Source organism: Tachysurus vachellii, chromosome 2 (genome assembly GCF_030014155.1).
Source record: "Tachysurus vachellii isolate PV-2020 chromosome 2, HZAU_Pvac_v1, whole genome shotgun sequence".
In the NCBI taxonomy this organism is placed as follows: domain Eukaryota; kingdom Metazoa; phylum Chordata; class Actinopteri; order Siluriformes; family Bagridae; genus Tachysurus; species Tachysurus vachellii.
In genome coordinates this window covers 9,374,535-9,396,758 of record NC_083461.1, presented here as the reverse complement: position 1 = coordinate 9,396,758, position 22,224 = coordinate 9,374,535, and the positions used below count along the sequence as shown (strand labels likewise).

The window sequence follows — 22,224 nt, the reverse complement described above, 5'->3', positions numbered from 1 at the left end:
TTTTAACATATGCCGTATTAGCCAATCATTGCATAGAAGGCGGGTTTTTTCTGAATGCAGGTGGGAAAACAAATTAGGCACCGGAAGTGCCTGTTACGCTATCGCCGTTTTCACACTCACAGTTATGGAGTTGAGTTTCGCTCAGACTGTAACATTCATAGCCGGTACTGTAAACGCTAATATTGTTATTTGATTTCAGGTTTCGGGATCACAGACCCGAGCAAACATGTCGGAAAACATTGTAAGTATACATCTGTGCAGTTTCCATTAGCTCCTGGTTATTTGGGAATAGCATAAGTAAGTGAAATGTGCAGTTTATTCCGGTGATGAGGCAGCAGAATTGTTAGCGTGATGCTAACTGATTAGCAAGCTAACGGTCAGAAGAGTCAGGGCCCGGGTGAGATAAGCAACAAGAATCGGAGGGGAAGAAGAAACAAGAGCGTGTATTAGTGAGTGGAAACACAGCTGTGTGGAAAAGGCTGAGGATGTTGTGTTTATGAGCTCAGACTCAGTGCTCTGACTGACTGACAGACAGACAGACAGCTCTCTCTCTCTCTCTCTCTCTTTACCTCACTGTTGTTGCTCAGTAACAGGTTTAAAAATGTAAAAGTACTGATTATGTAGCCGGTCAATCTGCTCGTTTACACGAATGATGTCTCCCTTATAAACCGGTCTGTTCACTGCTTAGTTTACATTAATTTAAAGGTGCAATAGTCGATTCTTTATTTAACATGTCTTCGTTGTTTAAATAATATAAAAAGGAGGTAAAACAAGATAAAAATAATGTTTTGAGGCCCTTTGTCTTAATAGTATTGTCTCAAGTAGCTGAAAGAACCCGTTTGTTAAACTGACTTCTGGTTAGGAATGCTCGTCTGTGTTTGGATCGTTCTCCTGTCAATCATTATTTAATAGACCAGTCAACGGGCCTTCATCGTCCTGGAGGCGGAGCTTCGTGACCGTGGGCGGGGTTGATGTAGAACTGGGACTAGAATTGAACTAGAATTTAATCTCCTGTTTTTTTTTTTTTTTTAGACAAAATTCAATTTTAGATTTAAGAATTATTAAAAAATAAATGAATACAACTATAAGCTGTTTTTATTTGAGCAAAAAACAATATAACCAAACATATGAACTGCTTATTTGGACTAAAAATGCAAACTTTCTATTAGGAAAACAATAATCAATACAACATAACTTTTTTTTGTGAATTAATAAAGTGCAAACTTTCACCAGTCTTTACAAGTTATGTTTATTCTAGCAAAGATATGAAGGATTTGTAAAGTGCAAACTGCAGACTTAAGTATATATTTTTATAAAATAAATAGTTGTCTCATGGGGGGGTGTCATCCCCGAAGAAAAACAATTTTGTAAACCAGTTCAACACGCAACTTACACGCTAAATAAATCAACCAGGTGCCAGAAAGCTTTTTACACATTTTTAGCAAGGAACAGAAGCCTGTCCACTGCATCAGGCATTAATGTGAATGTATTTAATTATGACAAATTAAAGAGAATATAAACAACTACAAAAGATTATGCAGGTTGGTCCACTCGTTTGGTTTCAGAGCTTTAATCGTGTCTGTTGTCATGCAGACATGCCTGTCTTCCACAAGTTTCCACGAAGCCAACGCATCTTTCAGACCTTGGGCGATTATTTCCACAGTGTGGTCACTGGGAAATAAGCTGTCTGGAGGCAGAAACTTTGCAGAATCCAGTCGTCTGTTATATAATGTGCCACTCAAACAGGGCTGCATGGTTCGACTGGACCAAAGGTCTGTTGTGGTGGAGTAAAACGACATATTCTCCAGCTGCTTTTCGATCTTTTCACGTGTAGCCTTAGGGAGGGCAACTTCTGAAAAATACTTTTGGCTTGGAAGCTCATATCAGGGTCTATTATTTTGAGCATATGAATAAATCCAGGCTTTTCAACTGTGTATATGAGCAGAATGTCTTTAACGATGTAACGCGCCCCAGCATCAGTAATATCTTTCCATCGAGGCCACTGCTTATCATATGGGATACAGTGGGAAAATGTATCTGCTATTTTTACCTGCTTTTTAGCTGGTGTTTTGGGGTCACCACTGTCTTGTTTAGCTCGCAGCCCCACACATGCTTCCATTCAACAATATGGTTCTATGCAATGTGCTGCTTCCTTTAGTTACCACAAACTTCAGACAAATTCTTTTTACAAATTTGGTGGGTGTGCGCAATAATTTATATATGTTTAACCCACTCACTTAAAAATTGGACACATATTCTTGGAAAAAAACAAAAAAAACAATTAATCTTACCTATTGCACCTCTAATGAACATTATTTATCTCTAGGCTGATATCTGTTTAGTTACACCTCATGCTACATGTCAGGGAAAAATAAACCAATAAAACGCTAACCAGCAGTGTTTAAATAAGAGAGATTATAACCTATTAAGTCCGCTTGTGTTGCACGGCTTAAATTAGCAAATCAACCATTCAAATTTTAACCCGTAATTAAAACCACAACAAGGAACAAACGATTTTCTGCCATTTGACATGAAAACTGCAAACTAGATTTGGTGCCTTTTTCAGAGCTCTGAGGATCTTCTGATACTGAGCTAAATCCACATCCTTACAACTCCTTATTGTTTCCAGTTTTTGATAGATCATAGGTGTGAACATGATCAGCTTTTAAAACAATATATATATATTATATATATATATATATATATATATATATATATATATATATATATATATATATATATATATATATATATAATATTGTTTTAAAAGCTGATCATGTTCACACCTATGATATATATATATATATCGTGTGCAAATGTATCAAATCCAGTCTGATCCCAGTTCAGCGTTAACCATGATACAAATACGTGCTGTTAGACCTGGAAGATTTGTATCTTCATATAAATGAATCAAGCAGTTTAAGGAATTATAAGGAATGAGTTTATTTATGTATTTGGCAGCCACTCACTCTTGTTTGTCTGTCTTGGCATGAAGAAAGTTTGGAGAATGTCCTTGTAGGAATACGGCAGTTCTACATAAAATCATTCAAGGATAACCTTGTTACATTCACCCGTGTCAGTGTAACCTTTCAGTTACTGTGAGCTTATACATTAATCTGTTATCCACCATGTGCTTTTTCACCTGTAGCTGGTAGAGGTTTAGCTGCAAGGTTGTGATAAGAACTGTCATTTGAAATAAGCGTGAAATAACCTGAACGGCCGACTTATTTAATAAAGTGACATGTTCATTTCCTCCTAGATCATTCGTGTCCAGTCTCCCGATGGGATGAAAAAAATCAGTTCAACCAAGCGTGAGACTGCAGAAGCTTTTCTGAAGAAGGTTTGAAGCACACTAGAGTTTTGAATGTGCCCACACACACACACACACACACACACACACACACACACACGTTATAGCTGATTTGACATTACAATTTTTTTGCTTCATGTGAATTACAGTCATAAATATAACTGAATTATACAAATGTTTGTTGTTAATTTTCACAGACTGAGCCTGAACACAATAGGTCTTTATTAGGCAGTAAAACAAGTGTTAATTAATGCCAAAATAACACTTAGGCTGTTCACTTATCATCTGCACATTCATGGTTTATCAACCTCATGACTCATGACCGTGTGGATTTTTCTTGAATCGACCCAGATATCACTGAAAACAGCAATCGCTTCATTATACTGAATTTTATTAGTATTTTTACTGCTCATCAACATTACTCTAGTCTTGTGAGAACAGCACTCTTGACATTTCCAGCACCTCACTGAGTTTTTCTCTCGGCCCCTGTCTGATTACAGGAGTTAATTTATTAATGACAACACATTAAAACGGAGACGGACCGCACGCTTCTATGACGCATGCTGCTTTCTGAGCTGCGCGTAGCTGAGACACACAAACGCACAACATAAACCTCATGTTTGACTTCATGGCGTCTTCATGTTTGACTTTTGTGGCCACACACTACCAGCAAGTCTGGCTAATCGAGAGGATTTGCTCACCACCTCTCTCATGTTACAGAGCAGCTATTGTGAGACGAAATGCAGCACTGGAGCAGAATAGTCCCACACTCTTTATCAATCTATTGGCAGCTTCATCTTAACATACAGTATATCCGATGTATAAATTGTTACAACAAGCAGCTGTGATAAACCAGAGAGAATTTTACAGCCACACACCCCGGTGCATTCTGATTTCTCTCCTCGCTTCTAGTTCAATGCAATCTGTATGGCTGAAGATGGCATTAAGTACAGCGCACCACAGCAAAAGCTCATTTGTAATGTAAAGTAATATCGCTAGGTTAGAGTCTCTGTATGAATAAAACACATCTCTTCTGAAGATGAAGCAGAGCCAAATGAAAGATTTATGCATTTCTGTGGAGAGAGGAGTGAAACTGCAGATCAATAGAGAGATCAGGTTTTGTTATTTCAGTAAAGGTCAAGACGGGATGATGATCAAGTCTCAGCTAAAGATGTCCTAAACAGCAGTTTCAGTTATTTTTTTATTAAACAGATCAGAATCAGGTTTATTGGCCAAGTTTATTGGCCTCAGTTACACGTGCTCTTGCAGAACATTTCCATTTCTGGCTAAGTCGATTCAGAATCAGATTCTGTAGTCGATTCAGAACTCATTAGAGATCCACGACAGTCGCGTTATGATCGAGGCTTTAATGTCCTTTTAAGTGTTCTGCTGGGCCACATGATGAATGCATGGCTAATTTTGCATCTGATTTTTGTCCACTGATGAATTCAATGTAAAATTGTTTCTCAAACTGTTTAGAGACTAATTCTAACTTCAGATTGAGTGCGCTTGTGTGAGAGTGCGTGCGACTGTGTGTGTGTGTGTGTGTGTGTGTGTGTGTTTTTGTATGAGACTGTGTGTGTGTGTATGAGAGAGAGAAGGCGTGAGTTTTCTGATTGATCTGCAGTAGCTTGGAAATAATTCCTGCTCTGCAGCTCTGTCAGCAAAACTCGCGCATATTATTTCTTCCTTTCTTCTTTCTTCTTTCAACACAGCCTGTTATATTCCTTAGTTAAACTAGTGACGATTTGGCATTGTGCTTTTGATAAACCAGACAGAGCAGTTTTTATTAAAATTGTCTCTATCATGAAGAAAACACGATGGACAACATTTTCTCATTCTGCTTTTGTCCCCCAAAGGTTGCTAAAGAGTTTGGTTTCAACTCGAATGGGTTTTCTGTCTACCTGAACCGCAATAAGACAGGCGAGATTGTCTCTCAGAACAAGACTCTCAGTCTGCTTAAAATCAAGTAAGTCTACATGTACACCAGGAACCATCAGTATATTGTCACACCCAGAACAATTTAATTAGTTTAATTAATTTAATACATTTGGCACCAAGAGAAGTAAAAGCTTCTGCCACTGCACTGGCATTGTTGCCCCATTCTGCTTTTCTGTGCTTAAAACAACTCTAAACTGCTTGTATTAAATATTTATTCTGTCTACTTGCTTCTCTTTAAAATTTCATGCCCTCTTTCTCTCTAGGCATGGAGACATGCTCTTTCTCTTCCCATCATCAGCTGGTTCCTTCAGTGAGAACATGGACACAGCACAGCCTCACTCTTCTCTGTCTTCTTCTTCATCATCCTCTTTGTCTCGTTCACACTCGGCGCCACAGATCCAAGAGGATGAGATTGATCAGTACCTGGCCAAGCAGGACGGCAAGATATACAGAAACCGAGATCCCCAGCTGTGAGTCTCTCTCTCTCTCTCTCTCTCTCTCTCTCTCTCTCTCTCTCTCTCTCTCTCTCTCTCTCTCTCTCTCTCTCTCTCTCTCTCTCTCTCTCTCTCTCTCTCTCTCCCCCCCCTCTCTCCCTCTAATTTGATGTGTGTGTGCTTTCTTTAGATGCCGGCATGGTCCCATGGGAAAATGTGTTCACTGTGTACCATTAGAGGTAAGAACATGAATACGAGAGTTTGTATTTTCCTTGCTTGCTGAGAAGTAATCCGATATAAAAATGAGAAAAAAATGATATAGCCCTATAAATAATATAAAGGTGTCAGAGAATGTTCCCATTGTGTTAAAGCTGTATGTCATACACACAAATCTTTCTTGTTATGATACACATAAATCTCTCATCTTTTTTTTTTCCCCTTTTTCAACAGCCCTTTGATGAAGACTACTTGAATCATCTCGACCCACCTGTTAAACACATGTCGTTCCACGCCTACATCCGCAAACTGACAGGTGGAGCAGACAAGTGAGTTTACCTCCAAGATTTTTACTGTATGGGGGAAATAAACAATTCAGGGTCCTCTGGAGGTTTTGTTTTAAAGGGTACAATACTGTAAAAAGTGTATTAAGTTGCTGAGAAAACCTTTTTATGAAAACTGACCTCTGTTTCAGAAAGCTTGTCAGTCATTTGATAACATGGGTGTGTTTCATAAGACGACTAACCTTATGCATCTATTGCATCTTTAATCTCTCTTTCTTCTTAGGGGCAAGTTTGCAGCACTGGAGAACATCAGCTGTAAAATCAAGTCCGGCTGTGAGGGCCATTTGCCCTGGCCTGAGGGCATCTGCACCAAGTGCCAGCCTAGTGCTATCACCCTCAACAGACAGGTACTCAAAACCATCATGGTCTGAGTGGCTCTAGAGCTTATTTTCTGCATCAGAAAATGCCAACAGAATAAAATGAAATGAAGAAAATAACCTCATCCATCGTATGTCTATACTCACAGATGCAGATTAAAAATATCCTTCAAATAACATCCTACCAGTTTAAGAAAATCAAAAAGTAAACATAAACCTGCTGCATTATATAACACTGAGAAGGTGTGAGATTTATGAAGGGCATGTCATACACGCATGGCTTTCAGCACTTTAACTAAACAAGCAAAAAGTTTTCAGCTGAAACAGACAAAAATGAAAGTTGAAAATACTGAAAACACTTCGTAATAGTGGCACCTAGTATTTGTGAATTTGAAATATATCACAAGGCGAATTATTTTAATCATAGTAAGAACTGGAAATAGAAATGGACAGCCTCATGATATAGAGATCCCAGTTCCAGCCAGAGCTCAGTCTCTGTTCAGTCACTGTTCAGTCTCTGTTCACTCGCTGTTCTCTGTATTATTTGGATTACTATATATATGTATATATATACATATATATACACACACACATACACACACAATGATTATAATAAGTAGCCTCTATGTATAAATGAGTGTGTGTGTCTTTACTTGGTATTTTGTATATGATAACATTAACTATTACTTTATGAAAAGAAAATTAGGGTAGTATTGTATATGAAATGCTGTTTTAAGATGACCTTTTGTCATTTGAACCTATTGTACAGTCTTTGAGTAAACTTATGAACCTGCCTTTTCTACTGCAGCAACTTGATCTATCTGTGGTTTAGAGAATGAGCCTAGAGAGTGCCCCTTGAAGTGTAATGTATTTTGACTATCTGATAAAGTATAAAGCTACGGATATTGAACAAATACGGGTTTCCATTACAGAAATACAGACACGTGGACAACATCATGTTTGAGAACCACACCATCGCAGATCGTTTCTTGGACTACTGGAGAAAGACAGGAAGTCAGCGGATGGGCTATCTGTACGGCCGCTACACAGAGCATAAAGACATTCCACTGGGAATCCGTGCCGAAGTGGCTGCTATTTACGAACCACCACAGGTGACCACTTTTAACTGAGAGTTTTATGACTGGGTCAAAGCTTTTAAGTGGGGGTCACGGTGGCTTAGTGGTTAGCACGTTCGCCTCACACCTCCAGGGTCGGGTTCGATTCCCGCCTCCGCCTTGTGTGTGTGGAGTTTGCATGTTCTCCCTGTGTCTCGGGGGTTTCCTCCGGGTACTCCGGTTTCCTCCCCCGGTCCAAAGACATGCATGGTAGGTTGATTGGCATCTCTGGAAAATTGTCCATAGTGTGTGATCGCGTGAGTGAATGAGAGTGTGTGTGTGCCCTGTGATGGGTTGGCACTCCGTCCAGGGTGTATCCTGCCTTGATGCCCAATGACGCCTGAGATAGGCACAGGCTCCCCGTGACCCGAGGTAGTTCGGATAAGCGGTAGAAGATGAGTGAGTGAGTGAAAGCTTTTAAGTCAGGTAACATGATGCAAGCAGATAATTCGTCTGTGTTTGATGAGTTATAGCTTTTATCTGGTTTGATATTTATTCGTCTACTTCTAGTGAGTCATGCAGCATTCCAGAAACTGTTCAAGCTGCTGACATGGTCTTTGTTACATAAGCAGTCATTGTTTGAAGAATTGATAGCAATGATAAATGGAAAACAGCACTGGTGCTAGGAAGAAGATGGAGAATAGCAAAATAGCACAAATTAAAATTTGTAATACACTGTATGGCCAGAAGTATGTGGACGCTTGACTATTACACTAGTATGTGCTTCTTCTACAAACTGCTCCCACAAAGCTGGAAGCACACATGTGTGTGGATGATGTGGGATTACAATTTCCCTTTGCTGGAACTAAGAGCCCCAAACCTGTTCCCGCATGACAATGCCCCTGTTTACGAAGCAAAATTAATAAAGACATGGTTGAAGAGTGGAAGAAATCAAGTGGCCCTGACGGAGCTCTGACATCATCCCCACTGAACACCTTTGAGGTTTTCTGACATGACCCCAGTACCTGACCTCACTAATGCTCTTGTGGCCGAATGAACATAAATTCCCTCATCCACGCTCCAATATGTAGTTAAAAGCCTTCCCAGAAGAGTGGAGTTTATTATAACAGCAAAGAGGGAAGTATATCTGGAATGGGACATTCAGAAAGCATATAACTATGATAGTTAGGTGTTTACATACTTTGAGCCATATATATGGATAATTGCAGCCATAATTTTCTTGGTTTCGCATCTTATTTCTTGTTGGATGCTTGTTGTGAATGTGTCTTATATGTGTTTGCTTTCAGATCGGTACTCAGAACAGTCTGGAGCTCATCGATGACCCCAGAGCTGCAGCAGTAGAGGAGGTCGCTGCTAAACTGGGTCTTCGTAAGGTAACACTCCTTTTCACGCCGTGTGTGTGCCAGCAAAGTTTTTTTTTTTTTTACATATTTCAACAAATCTGTTAGCATGCTTGTTTACTGATCTTGTTTTTTTTTAGTTTATATATTAACATATATTGTGTTCTTATGCTCTTAGGTGGGGTGGATTTTCACAGACCTCCTCTCGGAGGATACAAGAATAGGCACAGTGCGTTACACAAGAAACAAGGTAAGACAAATTGCTTGTCTAAACGTAAAGTGTGTAAAAATATGCTTTGTTTTTAACCCATTCAAGCAGGTACTGTATGTCCTCTATGTGTTTATATAACAACTCAAGCGTGAAACGTGTTTCTGTGCAGGACTCCTACTATTTGAGTTCAGAGGAGTGCATCACGGCTGGACATTTCCAGAACCAGAACGCCAATTCATGCCGACTCTCTCCTGATGGCCACTTTGGATCAAAATTTGTCACAGTGGTAGCGACAGGTATGTGGTTTCTCACATTTCCTGATGTAGGAATCCTAATGCAGACTGTATTTAACCTGTAATGTGTTAGTCTTTGTGTGCATGAAGATTGGTGCATTTTATTTGTTTAACAAGTTGTATCTTCCTGCTCTTATTTCATGCAAGATTCTGCAGCTGCTCAGCTACACAGCTAGCCTTATTGGATATTTTTAATTACAGATATACTATTATTCTACATACGAACATGTCTATTGATCAACCTAAGATGCTAACAGCTTGCAGGGCCTCTGAGGTTTTTTTTTTTGTATCCCTTTGTTGGTTGTTGTAAAAAGAGTCAGATGAGTCATGGATATAAAGTGTCATATAAGTGACTCATGTATGCAGAGGTCTAAAACGTTTGTGTGTGTGTGTGTGTGTGTGTGTGTGTGTGTGTGTGTGTGTGTAGGTGGTCCTGATAACCAGGTACATTTTGAGGGCTACCAAGTGTCTAACCAGTGCATGGCGTTGGTTAGGGACGATTGCCTGCTGCCCTGCAAAGATGCCCCTGAGCTTGGCTATGCGAAGGAGTCTAGCAGTGAGCAGTATGTCCCTGACGTCTTCTTTAAGGTACGTGCAAAGACTGTGGTTGTGCCACTGTTCTGCAACGTGTGATGTAATTGAATTCAGAAGGAAACGTGTCGGAGCCTGACGTGCTTTGACTTGTAAATGATTTGACTTTTATTGTTAATGTAATAGGTCATGGCACAAGAGATATAGTTTATCATAACTGTGTTTTGAATGGAACACTAGAGCCCTTTAAATACTGTGCTGAACATTTGCATCCTGAAACACTCAAAGCAGGATAACAACGGAGTTTAGCAAACTTTTCGTTTTTTTCTATTTCGTGAAATATTCCTGTCAGTCTCCAAATGAGTTGAGGTTGAGCTTCGGGGTCATTAAAGAATCATATTTCTTTCATCAACCTTTAATTTCTTGATCAGTTTATTTATGCTCACATTTTTTTCAGGTCTTTCAATTATTCTAATTCTACATTTATTTTCTATAGGATACAGACAAATTTGGCAACGAGATCACGTACTTGGCCCGGCCTCTACCAGTGGAGTTCCTAATTATTGATGTGAGTAACATTTTTCCTTTTCTGAATCTGCTACGATGTTTAAACTACTTTCCGTACATCGGTAACTCCGTCATAAACTCTCCGGTATCTATATGTGTATTCTCTATGTTTGCTTTTGTATGAAATTACTTTAAAATGTGTTCTGTCTTTCACCAGATCACCACCACTTTCCCCAAGGACCCTGTCTTCACCTTTTCCTCCACGCTCCGTTTCCCCTTCGAAAACAGAGATGCACTGGGAGAAACACAGGTAGCCTTGCACAACCTAATCCCAGGGGGGTAAAATCTTAGCCACAAAGGCTGGTGTGGGATTAGTTTTCATTCCAACTACACCCAAAGCCCCAAACCTGTTTAATCAATCGATCTTGGTCTTCATTAGACTTGCGTGTGGCTTTGGGTGTAGTTTAAATGAAAACCTGCACCCACACAAGCACAATAATGTTCGCATAAACTATGTTTACATAACGTTTTAATACATGAACAATTTTCCATATACTGATGTCAGGGTTTATTTGTGTGTTCAGGACTTCCACAGTTTAGCTACCTATCTCTCCCAGAGCTCCTCCTCATCTTTTCTGGACTTCGTGTCTGACTTCCACCTGCTCATCTTCCTTGTCACTAACGAGGTCATGCCTTTGGGAGTAAGTATCACAACTTACAACTTACACGCTTATATTTTTTAACATACACTAGGTTAGGTTGTTAAATGCTTATTTTTTGTTAGTTACACAATCTAATTTATGTTCACTGGGTTTTGTTGCATTGTTATACCAGTAGTGAGCTTGAGAATCCATATTAACAGCAGGAATTGGCCGGTTATTACACACTCTGTCCAGCAGATGGTACCATAGTACCGAGGTCTGAGTGTTGGTAATTTAAAGAGGCCTGTGTTCAGGTATCACATACTGTTTTTAGTGGTGATGAATCTACACATCAATAAACAGCTTAGTTTATGGACCACAACTCTACTGGATATCATTAAGGATTATATTATATTGCTTTCCTGTTTACAGGACAGTATTGGGTTGTTACTGGATGCTGTGAAAACTTCGAATGAAGAGTTGGCTCAAACCTGGAAGAAATCTGAGCAGTGGGCTACAATCGAGCAACTCTGTAGTAAGTAAATCTCCAATTCATTTTTGACATTTGGAGAGTTTTTAATAGTTTCACTGCTTAATAATTAACTTTTAATGTTTTTTTTTTTTTTATTATTTAAAAATCTCAAGATTTAGAAATGCTGGTTTAGTTCGTGCTTGCACGTGTGTGTGTGTGTGTGTGTGTGTGTGCGTACTAGATTTCTTGTATCCAGCTTATTATAGGAGGCCAATTATTAGTGCAGTACAGTGTTTGTTTTTTTTTAATAAATATTAATAAGAACCCTAGCAAAGTCGTGGAGACAAGAAACGCTGTACTCGATAGTTCAGAGTGCAGTGCAGCTATATGACAGTTGTAATTTACAGCAGAGCCTCAGTTTGATGAAGCAAACTTTGAGCCACCGAACACAATGGCTTTGATTGAGCTTTTTCTAACCTGATCTGTTTGAGTAGAGTTTACAGATACAGAGGATGGGAGAGAGACGGACTTTGGGTAGATATAATGCTAAGATAAAAATATATAGTGTTATTTATGTCTGTACTTTTGAGAGTCACAAACAGCTGGAACCAAATTCCGTGTGTGTGTCAACACACTTGGCCAATAAACCTGATTCTGATTCTGATATGAAAGGCTAATTCCCACTGGTGCAATAGAATGTTTGCAGGGACGATGTATTTTTGTAAACCAATATAGAAGATGGATTATTTCAGAAAATAAGCTCTGTGACCAAGATCTTATGATTGTTATTTCATCAGGATAATCTTCACAAAAACAAAAAAATCTTCATTTTTTTTATGAATTTTAAACCCTAAATGCATTCACAAGAAGTGAAAAGCTAACATTAAGCTAGATGTATAACGTATAAACGACCTACAAAACAGTTCTCCTGTTCAGCATGATGTTTAACGTGCACGATAAACTCCGTCATATAATTTGGCCTCTAATTAGCAACCATCTTTTTCAAGACACAAAAAAGGTTGAACATTATGAGTGGAGTATTATGATGTATTTTGTTGTAAAATAAAATGTGAAAATATCTCGAGCTTGTGTTAAACACAGACTTATTAAGGAAGCAAAAACCCATTCAAAGAAGCCACTGACTTCAGGATGATGGAACCAGAAGTTCAAAAATGCTCTCATTTCTTGTCAGTGTGTATGTAGTTGAATGGGATTGTGGGTACTGTAGGAAACCATTAACCAAAACGAACGACCTGCCTATTGATAAAAAGATGTTGAAACTAGAAAAGTCATCATTATGAAATAAATCATGAATGTTACTGATGTTACTCATTAATGATCATCATTTTTGATGTCATTCAATAAGCATTGCCTTTTCTTTTAAGATAATGCACTTATATTTGTTTCATGTTGCTATTCCCTGTATTTTCTCCTTTCTGTCACAGGCACAGTGGGAGGGCAGCAGGGTGGATCTCTCGACTACGCTATGGGAGGCCCGTCTATCCCAGCGTCATCGTCTGCCATGTGGTCCTGCCTCCACTGCACCTTTATGAACCAGCCAGGCACGGAGCACTGCGAGATGTGTAGCCTGCCCCGTAGTTAAAAATAAAACACCACCACCCTGGTAGACAGCAGCAGGAGTGAGCTTCAACCTGTTCTCATGGCCCTTCCCTCTTACACACTCGCCCCACCCCCCCTCGTCAGAACTCCGCCCACTTCATCACAGCCTGTCCTGGGTTTCTATGCGAATACCAGTGGTGTGCTAGGCTACGTGTCCAAAGCTAACAAAGATTGTTTTCCTGTAGCCTCTTTGCAGTGGCCACAAGGCATGCTGGGATTGATTTAGGTAACGCACTTGTTCAAGGTTTCTTTCTCTCTGCGGTCCAAAACGAGCCACAGCATCGTTGCATCATGGGCGTTGATGAATTTGTTATTGGAATTAGATTTATGTCTCAACCCCTTAATTCTCACAGCCTGGAAATGTGTTGTGTAAATAATATGCAGATTGATACCGATACTGTTATTTAATTTCAGTGAGGCTTTTTTTTTTTTTTTTTTGAACCATGGTTATATGTATATTGATTGAATTTAATACGATCCAGTTTTCCAAAAAAATAACAAAAAAAAAACTATTGAGCTGAAAAAGCACTTGATGGATTTACACGAAAACAAAATGCACACCGCAGCACATATGACTGTCCACGTCATTAGACCTTCTACGCACCGTAACAGCTTGTCCTTGAGTTTTAATTGAGACTCCCTATTAAAGGTTGCACAGGCCTTTTTCTCAGTCATTACATGCTCTTTTTTTCTTTTTTGTGTGCTTTTACTAGCTACATTTGAGGGTTGTAGTCACTTTTGTCTGACTTCTTTATGGTAGTTTGAATTACAGTTTGAACTTTTTCAGCACTCCATAAACCAGTGACTGGATTCTTTGCTGTCAGAGTATTGAATTTAACTTTTGATACAGTGCACAACATATGAGATTACCGTGTTTTGAATTTCTTCATTTACTGCTTGCCTTCTTTACCCCCTTTTTTTTTCTCCTTTCTCTTTTCTGTCTCACTCGTTGGCTGCAGCGTAAGTGTGCAGAAAGCACAGTATCATTTTAGTCGTCAAAACCATGCAGCAGGAATCGTTGCACACACTTCAGGTTTAAATAAATGTGTGCCACACCTGTACAAGGAAAAGAAGAAGGATAAAGAACAGAGAAGTAGCAAAAGAAAGTGTAGGGGTTAATTAGTCATTAATCAAAATAGCTTTTTATTTGTTTTTCCTCTTGTTTCTTTATAAATTGTGTTGAAAGCAGCTCTAGTTTTACTGACCAGCACCAAAAAGAAAGCCTCCTTGCAACTCCTAAGACATCTAAGGCAATGTTTATAGGCGATGTAAAAAAAAGTATGAATGCGTTATTCAGAATGAACTGATAATGTGTCCTAAATGGATGCAAATGTAGCTATGATGCCAATAACATTCTAATATTTATATTTAAATGTTTTTTTTTTTGATTGAACATTTGCCAGAAAGGTATCACAGGGCATCTGGTTGAGATTAAAGGTGTACTACAAGGGATTGAGATGGTTACATAAGCTTTACATAAAGAGTACATAAAGAGTTTTTATTTTGTTTATGTAGGCACAGAAACATCAGATTCTTCAATGTATGTCGCTCTGCAGTGCGTTTACAGCGTTGATTTAATCAACCCAAATAACTACCTGGTCAGGGTTGTGCTGATTTAAATTAGGCTCCTGTTTGGAAAAAAGAATCAAGCTGAATGTATTAGAAAATTTTGTTGTAGGAAAGATTTTTTGTGAGATTGCAAAGCACTAGCTGACACCAAAAGGAGTCTCCTAATGTAGTGAACAGAAAATGTTCCCTGTATAATGGGTTTAAAGGTTGACTTTATCTGGGCTGGTCTTCTCATTACTTCATGCTTGTACCTTTTCTAAACAGCACAAAAATGTCCAAATATTATTTGTAGGTATTATGCTGTCACACGCAAGAACAATAATTTTTTTTTTTTTTTCATTTTACATTCATTTCATTTCGGCTTCAAATATATCTCGTGGATTTAATTTTGAAAGAGGAATACATACAAAAATAGGCATTTTTCCAGTAATAGAAAAAAAAAATAAAACAAACACAGGCAAAACAATCTACTAAATACCTATCTTTTTCAGTGAAGGATTTATTAATAACTGGCAAATGTAGATCTTCAAGCTGTATTAAAGGCACATGCACTTGGAGAGTGACGACATGTGAACAGTGTTAGTATTAAATTTATGTGTAATTAAAGTCAGCTCTTAACAAGGTGTGTTAATTGTGAAGACATCATCACAACATTGTTTTGTTGATCATTCTCCGTTCACACACTATGATTTAAACCCAAGTCAAGAAGCTTTTATTGTCATTTCAACCACATATAGCAGATGCAGTACACAGTGAAATGAGAGCGTTTCTCTAGGACCATGGTGTAACAGAACAAAAACAGAGATGCATGGAACAACACAGACCTAAGGACTTATGTAAGTAGTCCTAGCCACATAAAATGCATCTGTGCAAACAGTGCAGGACGTTACACAAAAGACCGCACAAAAGCAGCGCCGACCTGTGTAAATACTGTATGTTCAATATTGCATGTGCAGAAATACTGGAATGAACACATTAGTATAATATAGCAGTTACATGAATTATTGTAATGTATTGTGCAAAACAGCAATAGACTAAAATGTGAAAGACAGCATGTGCAAAGAGCAAAAACAGCGTGCATAAAAAACGCATGTAAACAGTTTGATACGGTGGTGCTGTAGACATGGATGTATACTGGAAGAGTGTGTATTTGGTGTAGGTCAGTGCAGTCCATACAGTTGAATGTGTGTGTGTGTGTGTTGTGCTCGGTTCAGTTCAGTTATTGAGGAGTCTGCTGGCTTGTGGAACACAAACTGTTACACAGTCTGGTCATGAGGGCCATTGGAGGTCATTGTTGTAAGGCAGTAATCCATCACCAAATGTGTGAGATGTACAAGCATGGCTACATATTTACTTGTATTTACAAATGTATTGCTTTCGACTGTTTTACCTGCTGAGATGAGCCTCTTCGTTCATCTCTGATGCAGACCAGGTTTTTCCATCGGTTCCTTTGGACTCCAGATGTGTTGCAGATGATGTCCTGGAATGCTGCTTTGGAGGTAGGATGTCAAGATGAAACACAACCTGCAGAGCAGAGGCATCATCTATAGCCTTGATGTTGGACTGCACATGTTTCTTACTGTTGAGGTCTGTTTTTATTTGTTCATCTGACTAAACTTTATATAATATTAAGCAATAGTCAACAGTAGACTTATTATAGATTGTGTTTTACTTTGCTCAGTGAGGTGCAGGTGCTGGATCGGTATCGCATGTGCATCTCTATGTTTAAGCAGTTTACTGATTTTACACAATGACACTGAATTGAGGGCAGATTTTGGATTTATGTGTCTGGCCTTTAGGATTCACAGAAACATGCTTCCACATCTTTGTTCATGAAGACACCAATGAAGGGGTGGGATTACAGGCTTGACACAGGTATAAAGGGCAGGAGGATTGTGCTTGAGTCATTTGAGAAATTACGATACTTCTTATTAGGTTCAATTTACAAGGTTCAGGGTTGAGCGATAGGTTTTTGATTAACTTTTTTGGAGGTAAGTAATTGTAAAAGTGTGAATTTTAATTAGTTGTATTTGGAAGTGTCTTTCATATTGTTATTTAATAAAAAAGATGTATAATTATTTATCATTTTTCCATAACAGTTTTTTTTATCTTAAAAGTGGTTACAGTTATTTGTTACTATAGGGTCACGTCATGAAAGTCTGATGTGCTTAATTTAGGTGTGTGTGTCTAGAAAATGCAGATTTTGCCGTTCTTGTATTTTATGCTCTCTCTGGGAGCTGCACAAAAACACATGGAGTGGGACTACAGAGCTGAAGGTATAACTTTATTTGTGTAAGAAAATGGTTTTCAGAATCAGAAGCATGTCTGTTTATATGTTTTTATTCATAGGCTGAGAGAGACGATCGTTTTATATCTTGAGCTATTGTTTTCACCCCTTTTTCAGTTTTTTAGTGTTACAACCTGGAACTTAAACAGACTCTTGATTTCGTCAAGATGTTTTAAATAATGAATTTGCTTTGTGGAAATGATACTGAATCATATTTTTCCTGAACATTGCCTTGAACTGTTCTGATAGCTCTTTGTTTGTTATAATGCTGTTTATTCTCATACAAACTTTGAGTCTTTCCATTAATATGTATAATTATAGTAAGGTTATGTGCCACTTTATTCGCACACAGTTGAACTCCATTCAACATAACAGGTTATGCTTATAAGAGTTCTCACATATGGCCAAATATGTGTACAATAATCTTTTTTTTGTTTTGTTTTTACAATAAAACATTTTTTTTTTTTCTTCAAAATTAGGGGAATTTTCCCCTCAATCTTTTCTTTTAATATTACAGCCTATTTCGTATACATTCATGACATTTCAGTTCCAGGTTATAACACAGCATAATACAGAAATGGTCAGGGATGAATATTCATGCAAGCTACTGTGGATACATTTATAGTCTGAACCTCTTGGATGGAGAACCTAATGCCCTAATACAAGTCCAACTACTAAACTTACTAGTATGAAAGTATCAATAAAGTATTATTAAGCACCCTGCTATATGTCTTAGCATAAATGATTAAAAACCGTCTGGATAAATGAAACCCTTTGCTTTACTCCAGCTGTGAAGGTAAATGCCAGAGGATGCGCTAATCTCACTTTAGTCCTGGACAACTGGAAATATGCCATTATGACTCAGGTGAAAGATCTGCTTCTCAATGACCACAACATTGTGCTACCGGACTACGGAAGGTCAGTTGTGTGATACATCCTACATCAATAGTTTCTTTTTAATTGATGTAATATGAGGCTGCATTTTCTCAGACACTTAATATTGTAATAACATCTCTCCAGGATTGGATCTCTGTCTGAAGCTCTCAGTGATCTGTATAAAGAGTTCAACTATTTAAAGGAGCGACTGGGTGAGCTCACAGCCAGGTTTGATGGAGTGGAGTCTTTTGCTGATGAGCTTCGATCAGGTCGAGAGGGAAGATCGAGAACAGAAGGAAATGTAGTGACCACTGAAACTGACACCAAGCCAAGACGAAAAACCAGAGTTGTGATTCGAAGAGTGATGAAAGCAGAAAGTCCTTATTGGTGATTTTATTTCTTCACTTGTCAAACTCGGAGAAAGTATTTTTAAAAATGGACTATAATCATTACATTATATACCAGTAAAAATGACTAAATTCTACACTGATTAGAATCAGTGAAGACGGCATCTACTAGAATAAAATTAGAAAATGTATTCTGTAGTAAAGCCATGATCCGTTTTACTGAAATGTGATCAGTTTAGAAGGAATATTTTTTGCCTATTTTATGGTATACAGTTATTGAGTTTTATTATTACACAGTTTATGATATTCTATTTAGTATGAGATGTTATTATACTAAAATATATTACTCTTAGGTGGGTACGGTGACTTAGTGGTCAGTACATTGGGGGTTTAAGTCCCAACTCTGTCCTCTGTGTATGGAGCTTGCATGCTCACTCCAGGCTTCAGGGGTTTCCTCCAGGACTCCAGTTTCCTCCTACTGTACATGTACTGTAGGTTGATTGGCATCTCTAAATTGTCTGGAGTGAGTGAGTAAGTGATCCTGTGATGGTTGGCACACCATCCACAGTGTCCCCTCCTCCTTGTGCCCTAAGTCCCCTAGGATAGGCTTCAAGTTCCCTGTGATCAATGTGTGGGATAAATTGTACAGAAAATGTCTGGGTGGATATATTCATCTCAGTTGTTTCCAATGTAGCATTAATTTTAGTTATTTTGGGCTTTTTTTGTCCTACAATTGTTCTACACTTAAATATATATTTAGACTCAATCCCGTGTTCTGTTCATACAGAAAAATGGCATACATTTCTCATGTGATCATTTCTAAATGTGATTATGTAATATGCACAAAAAGCTGCATTTTCATCATGTATTTCTCTGAAACCATGTATGTATTGATGCATAAAGCAATATGTGTGAAACATAACATTTACATTTAAATTCTGTGATTATTCACATATGAATTTAGTTTATTTTGTTTGAGTGATATTAAGTATGAAGAAACATCATAAAATAAAATGCTGCCTTTTTTCATCTCTAGAGGGAATGGTTGCTAACATGATTTTTGTACAATATACTGTACTGTATACACCAGAGGTATTCAACTAAAATTTAAAGAGGTCCAGTAAGAGAAAATTTCTTGAAGCAAAGGTCCGGAAGATCATAATGTCTAACTAGTTAGTGTGATATATATTTAAGTAGCCTAGTAGTTGTATCAACATCTACAAGCAATCAATACCTGACTGTCAAATCAAATAAATTCAGTACAATTCAAAAACTTTTTGACAATATTTCTTGTGATGTACAGTATGTATGATTGTAGATATGTATAACGTTCTCTCATTAAATAAATAAAAGAAAGGCTACATTTCAAAGTAAGAGAAAATAAATAAAATGTGAAAATTTTGTATGTTTAAATAAAGTGCTTAACTTTCCCTTTTATATCTCAGTGAGGGAACTGAGCTCCAGCTTGGCAGGATGTTAAACCTGGGCTTGAATGGAGTCAGGGCCGTTCTCACATGATACACATGTGGAGGTGCTCATTAGTGACCCTGGAACCATATTTAGTTTTGATTATGTTCATTGTAGAGAAAGCTGCCTCGCAGTTGTATGTAGAGCCAAACATGGTCAGGACGTATAGGGCTTCTTTCCTCAGACATGGGAAAGCTGTGCAGACGGCTGAGAGGCAGATTCCAAGGGACCGTCTGCAAAGTGCAAAACCCGAAAAGCGAATACTAAAAAACAGTAAATAACTTCACTGTAATACACTGTACTGTCCCCCGCGACCCGGCCCCGGATAAGCGGTAGAAAATGGATGGATGGATGGATGGACACTGTACTGTCACCAAACTCAGATCACACATCACTTATGTCCTGATAGTTATACTACAACACTTAGGCCACGTTCACACTGCAGGTAAAAGTGGCCCAAATTTTTTTGGGGTCAAGTGACCATGTCAGACTTCTTCAGGAGTAGTGTGAACACTCAAATCTGGCCCAGATCGGATTTTTTCAAATCAGATCTGGACCACTTCCATATGTGGTCCTGAATCAGACCCAAATCTGATCTTTTCCAATGTGGCCACAGTGTGAACAGCCAAGGCGGATTTGATGCGACTTTTACGTCAATCTACATCGACATTCGTCACAATTACGCTCCGGCGAAAACGTGACACAAACGTGACTGGTAACGTGTGTGTTAAGAGTGTCATATAAAGTGGTTACGTGAACCAGCTCATAATGTTTGCATTGAATACATCACATTATAGCATTACATGATATGTTTGCTTGCACCAGATGATACAATACTTCCTCCATAACCTCGAAAACTTTTTAGCGCAACGGCGTGCTGCGTGTGACGTCATTGTTATTGTTCGTTTGCGCATGCGGGTCAGTTCGAAACAGCAAACAGTTCATACTGGTATCTGATATAGGCCACATTTTAAAGGTAATGTGAACAGCCAAACAAAAAAAAAATCCGAATTGAGCATTAAGACTTGCAGTGTGAACGCGGACTTATTTGGGGGAAATCTCTTTTTGTTTAATTTTTATGATTTTTCATAATATAAAAAAATCAATAACTTGACTATTATGGACATTATATATTTCTCCGTCTCACTCGTCTGTTTCTCTCCCTTTGTTTTCTACATGTATCGCTATCTTTCTTCCATGTGTAACTTTACTCTAATTCTCTCTCATCTGTCTTGCGCTGTTGAGTCGCAGTGTTTACTTCAGTAATGCACAGACTTGATTGGCTGAATGGTATCACGTGGGATGGTTTAACTCGCACTTCGTCAAGTTTTACATCAGAACCTTTTGTTTTGGCTGTAGGTCCGGGTCCGGATTGGACAGCTTCTGGGTCCGGATCCGGACCGCAGTTCGCCTGTTAGTGACCTATGGTATACACTGTATGTCCAAATGTCGACATTACACAACTACTAAACTGATTCACGGGCCTTCCTCAAACTGGGGCAGAAAATGTTTTGCATGTTTTTCCACTGTAAATAAAGGAGGCCCTAACATGCTCCAGCATGACAGTGCTCCTGTTCAGCATGCTGTGCTCCCTTGAAGACATTGTTTCCAAAGTTAGTGTGGAAGATCTTGAGTGTTTTACACAGAGCTCTGACCTCAACCGCAGTGGATAAACTGAAACGCAAATTGTGTGCCAGAACCTTTCACCTGGCATCAATGCCTGACCTCTCCAAGGCTCTTGAGGGTAAACAAACACAAATCCAGTATTGTAAAGCCTTCCCAAAAGATTGGAAGTTATTATAACAGCAAACAGACGCCCAGCTTTAGAGTGGGATGTTTGAAAATCACTTGGTCAGGTGTTCACATACATTTGGTCATGTTGTTTACAGCCATCTTACTTAATAACTGAACTGAACTGTACTGAGCACATCCTGGAGATCCTGGAGAAACGTTGTCTCATTTCATTGTGTACTGTAACAGCTATATATGGTTAAAATGACAATAAAAGCTTCTTGACTATTGACTTGACTACATTAATTAACTTACTTTTTTATTACAACATTGATTAAGCTTATGATCAGTGTCATAAGCTTAATCAATTATGTGCTTGAGATTGGTTGTGATTGTACACAATTACTATGTGAAAATTGAACAACAAAATAACAAAACCACAAACAGGACAGCCATTAGAGCTGAATAGAGAGAGAGAGAGAGAGAGAGAGAGAGAGAGAGAGAGAGAGCGAGTCATCAGTGGAAGGAAACGAAACCGAAAGTGTTGATTGTGAGTTTCTGTATGTTTCCTAATGCTCACTGGACAGATCCGTATGAGACACAGTTTGTTACTCATGTAGTTTGTACTCATACTCGTAAAGGTACGTGTGCTTTTGTTTAGTTTACTGTGAGCTTATTTTGTTCTTAACCCTTA

General features: G+C 38.4%; 2 protein-coding genes across 2 annotated transcripts in view; both read left to right on the top strand.

Annotated features, from left to right (window-relative positions):
• The first annotated feature begins 83 nt into the window (after positions 1-83).
• Positions 84-13,927, top strand: nploc4 (NPL4 homolog, ubiquitin recognition factor). Its single transcript, XM_060895807.1, has 17 exons — positions 84-241; positions 3,260-3,340; positions 5,170-5,279; positions 5,515-5,721; positions 5,876-5,924; positions 6,136-6,230; positions 6,469-6,592; positions 7,495-7,674; positions 8,925-9,011; positions 9,157-9,228; positions 9,359-9,485; positions 9,910-10,070; positions 10,510-10,581; positions 10,738-10,830; positions 11,105-11,221; positions 11,594-11,696; positions 13,079-13,927. Exons 1-17 carry the CDS (start codon positions 227-229, stop codon positions 13,234-13,236), a joined length of 1,851 nt encoding a protein of 616 aa, XP_060751790.1. The 5' UTR covers positions 84-226; the 3' UTR covers positions 13,237-13,927.
• An 8,146-nt stretch (positions 13,928-22,073) lies between these two features.
• The window catches only part of rnf213b (ring finger protein 213b), a 40,433-nt gene continuing 40,282 nt past the window's right edge, over positions 22,074-22,224 (top strand). Inside the window, exon 1 of the mRNA XM_060895761.1 lies at positions 22,074-22,171. The gene's annotated coding sequence lies outside the window, so the exon portion shown is untranslated. The remainder of the gene's footprint in view (positions 22,172-22,224) is intronic.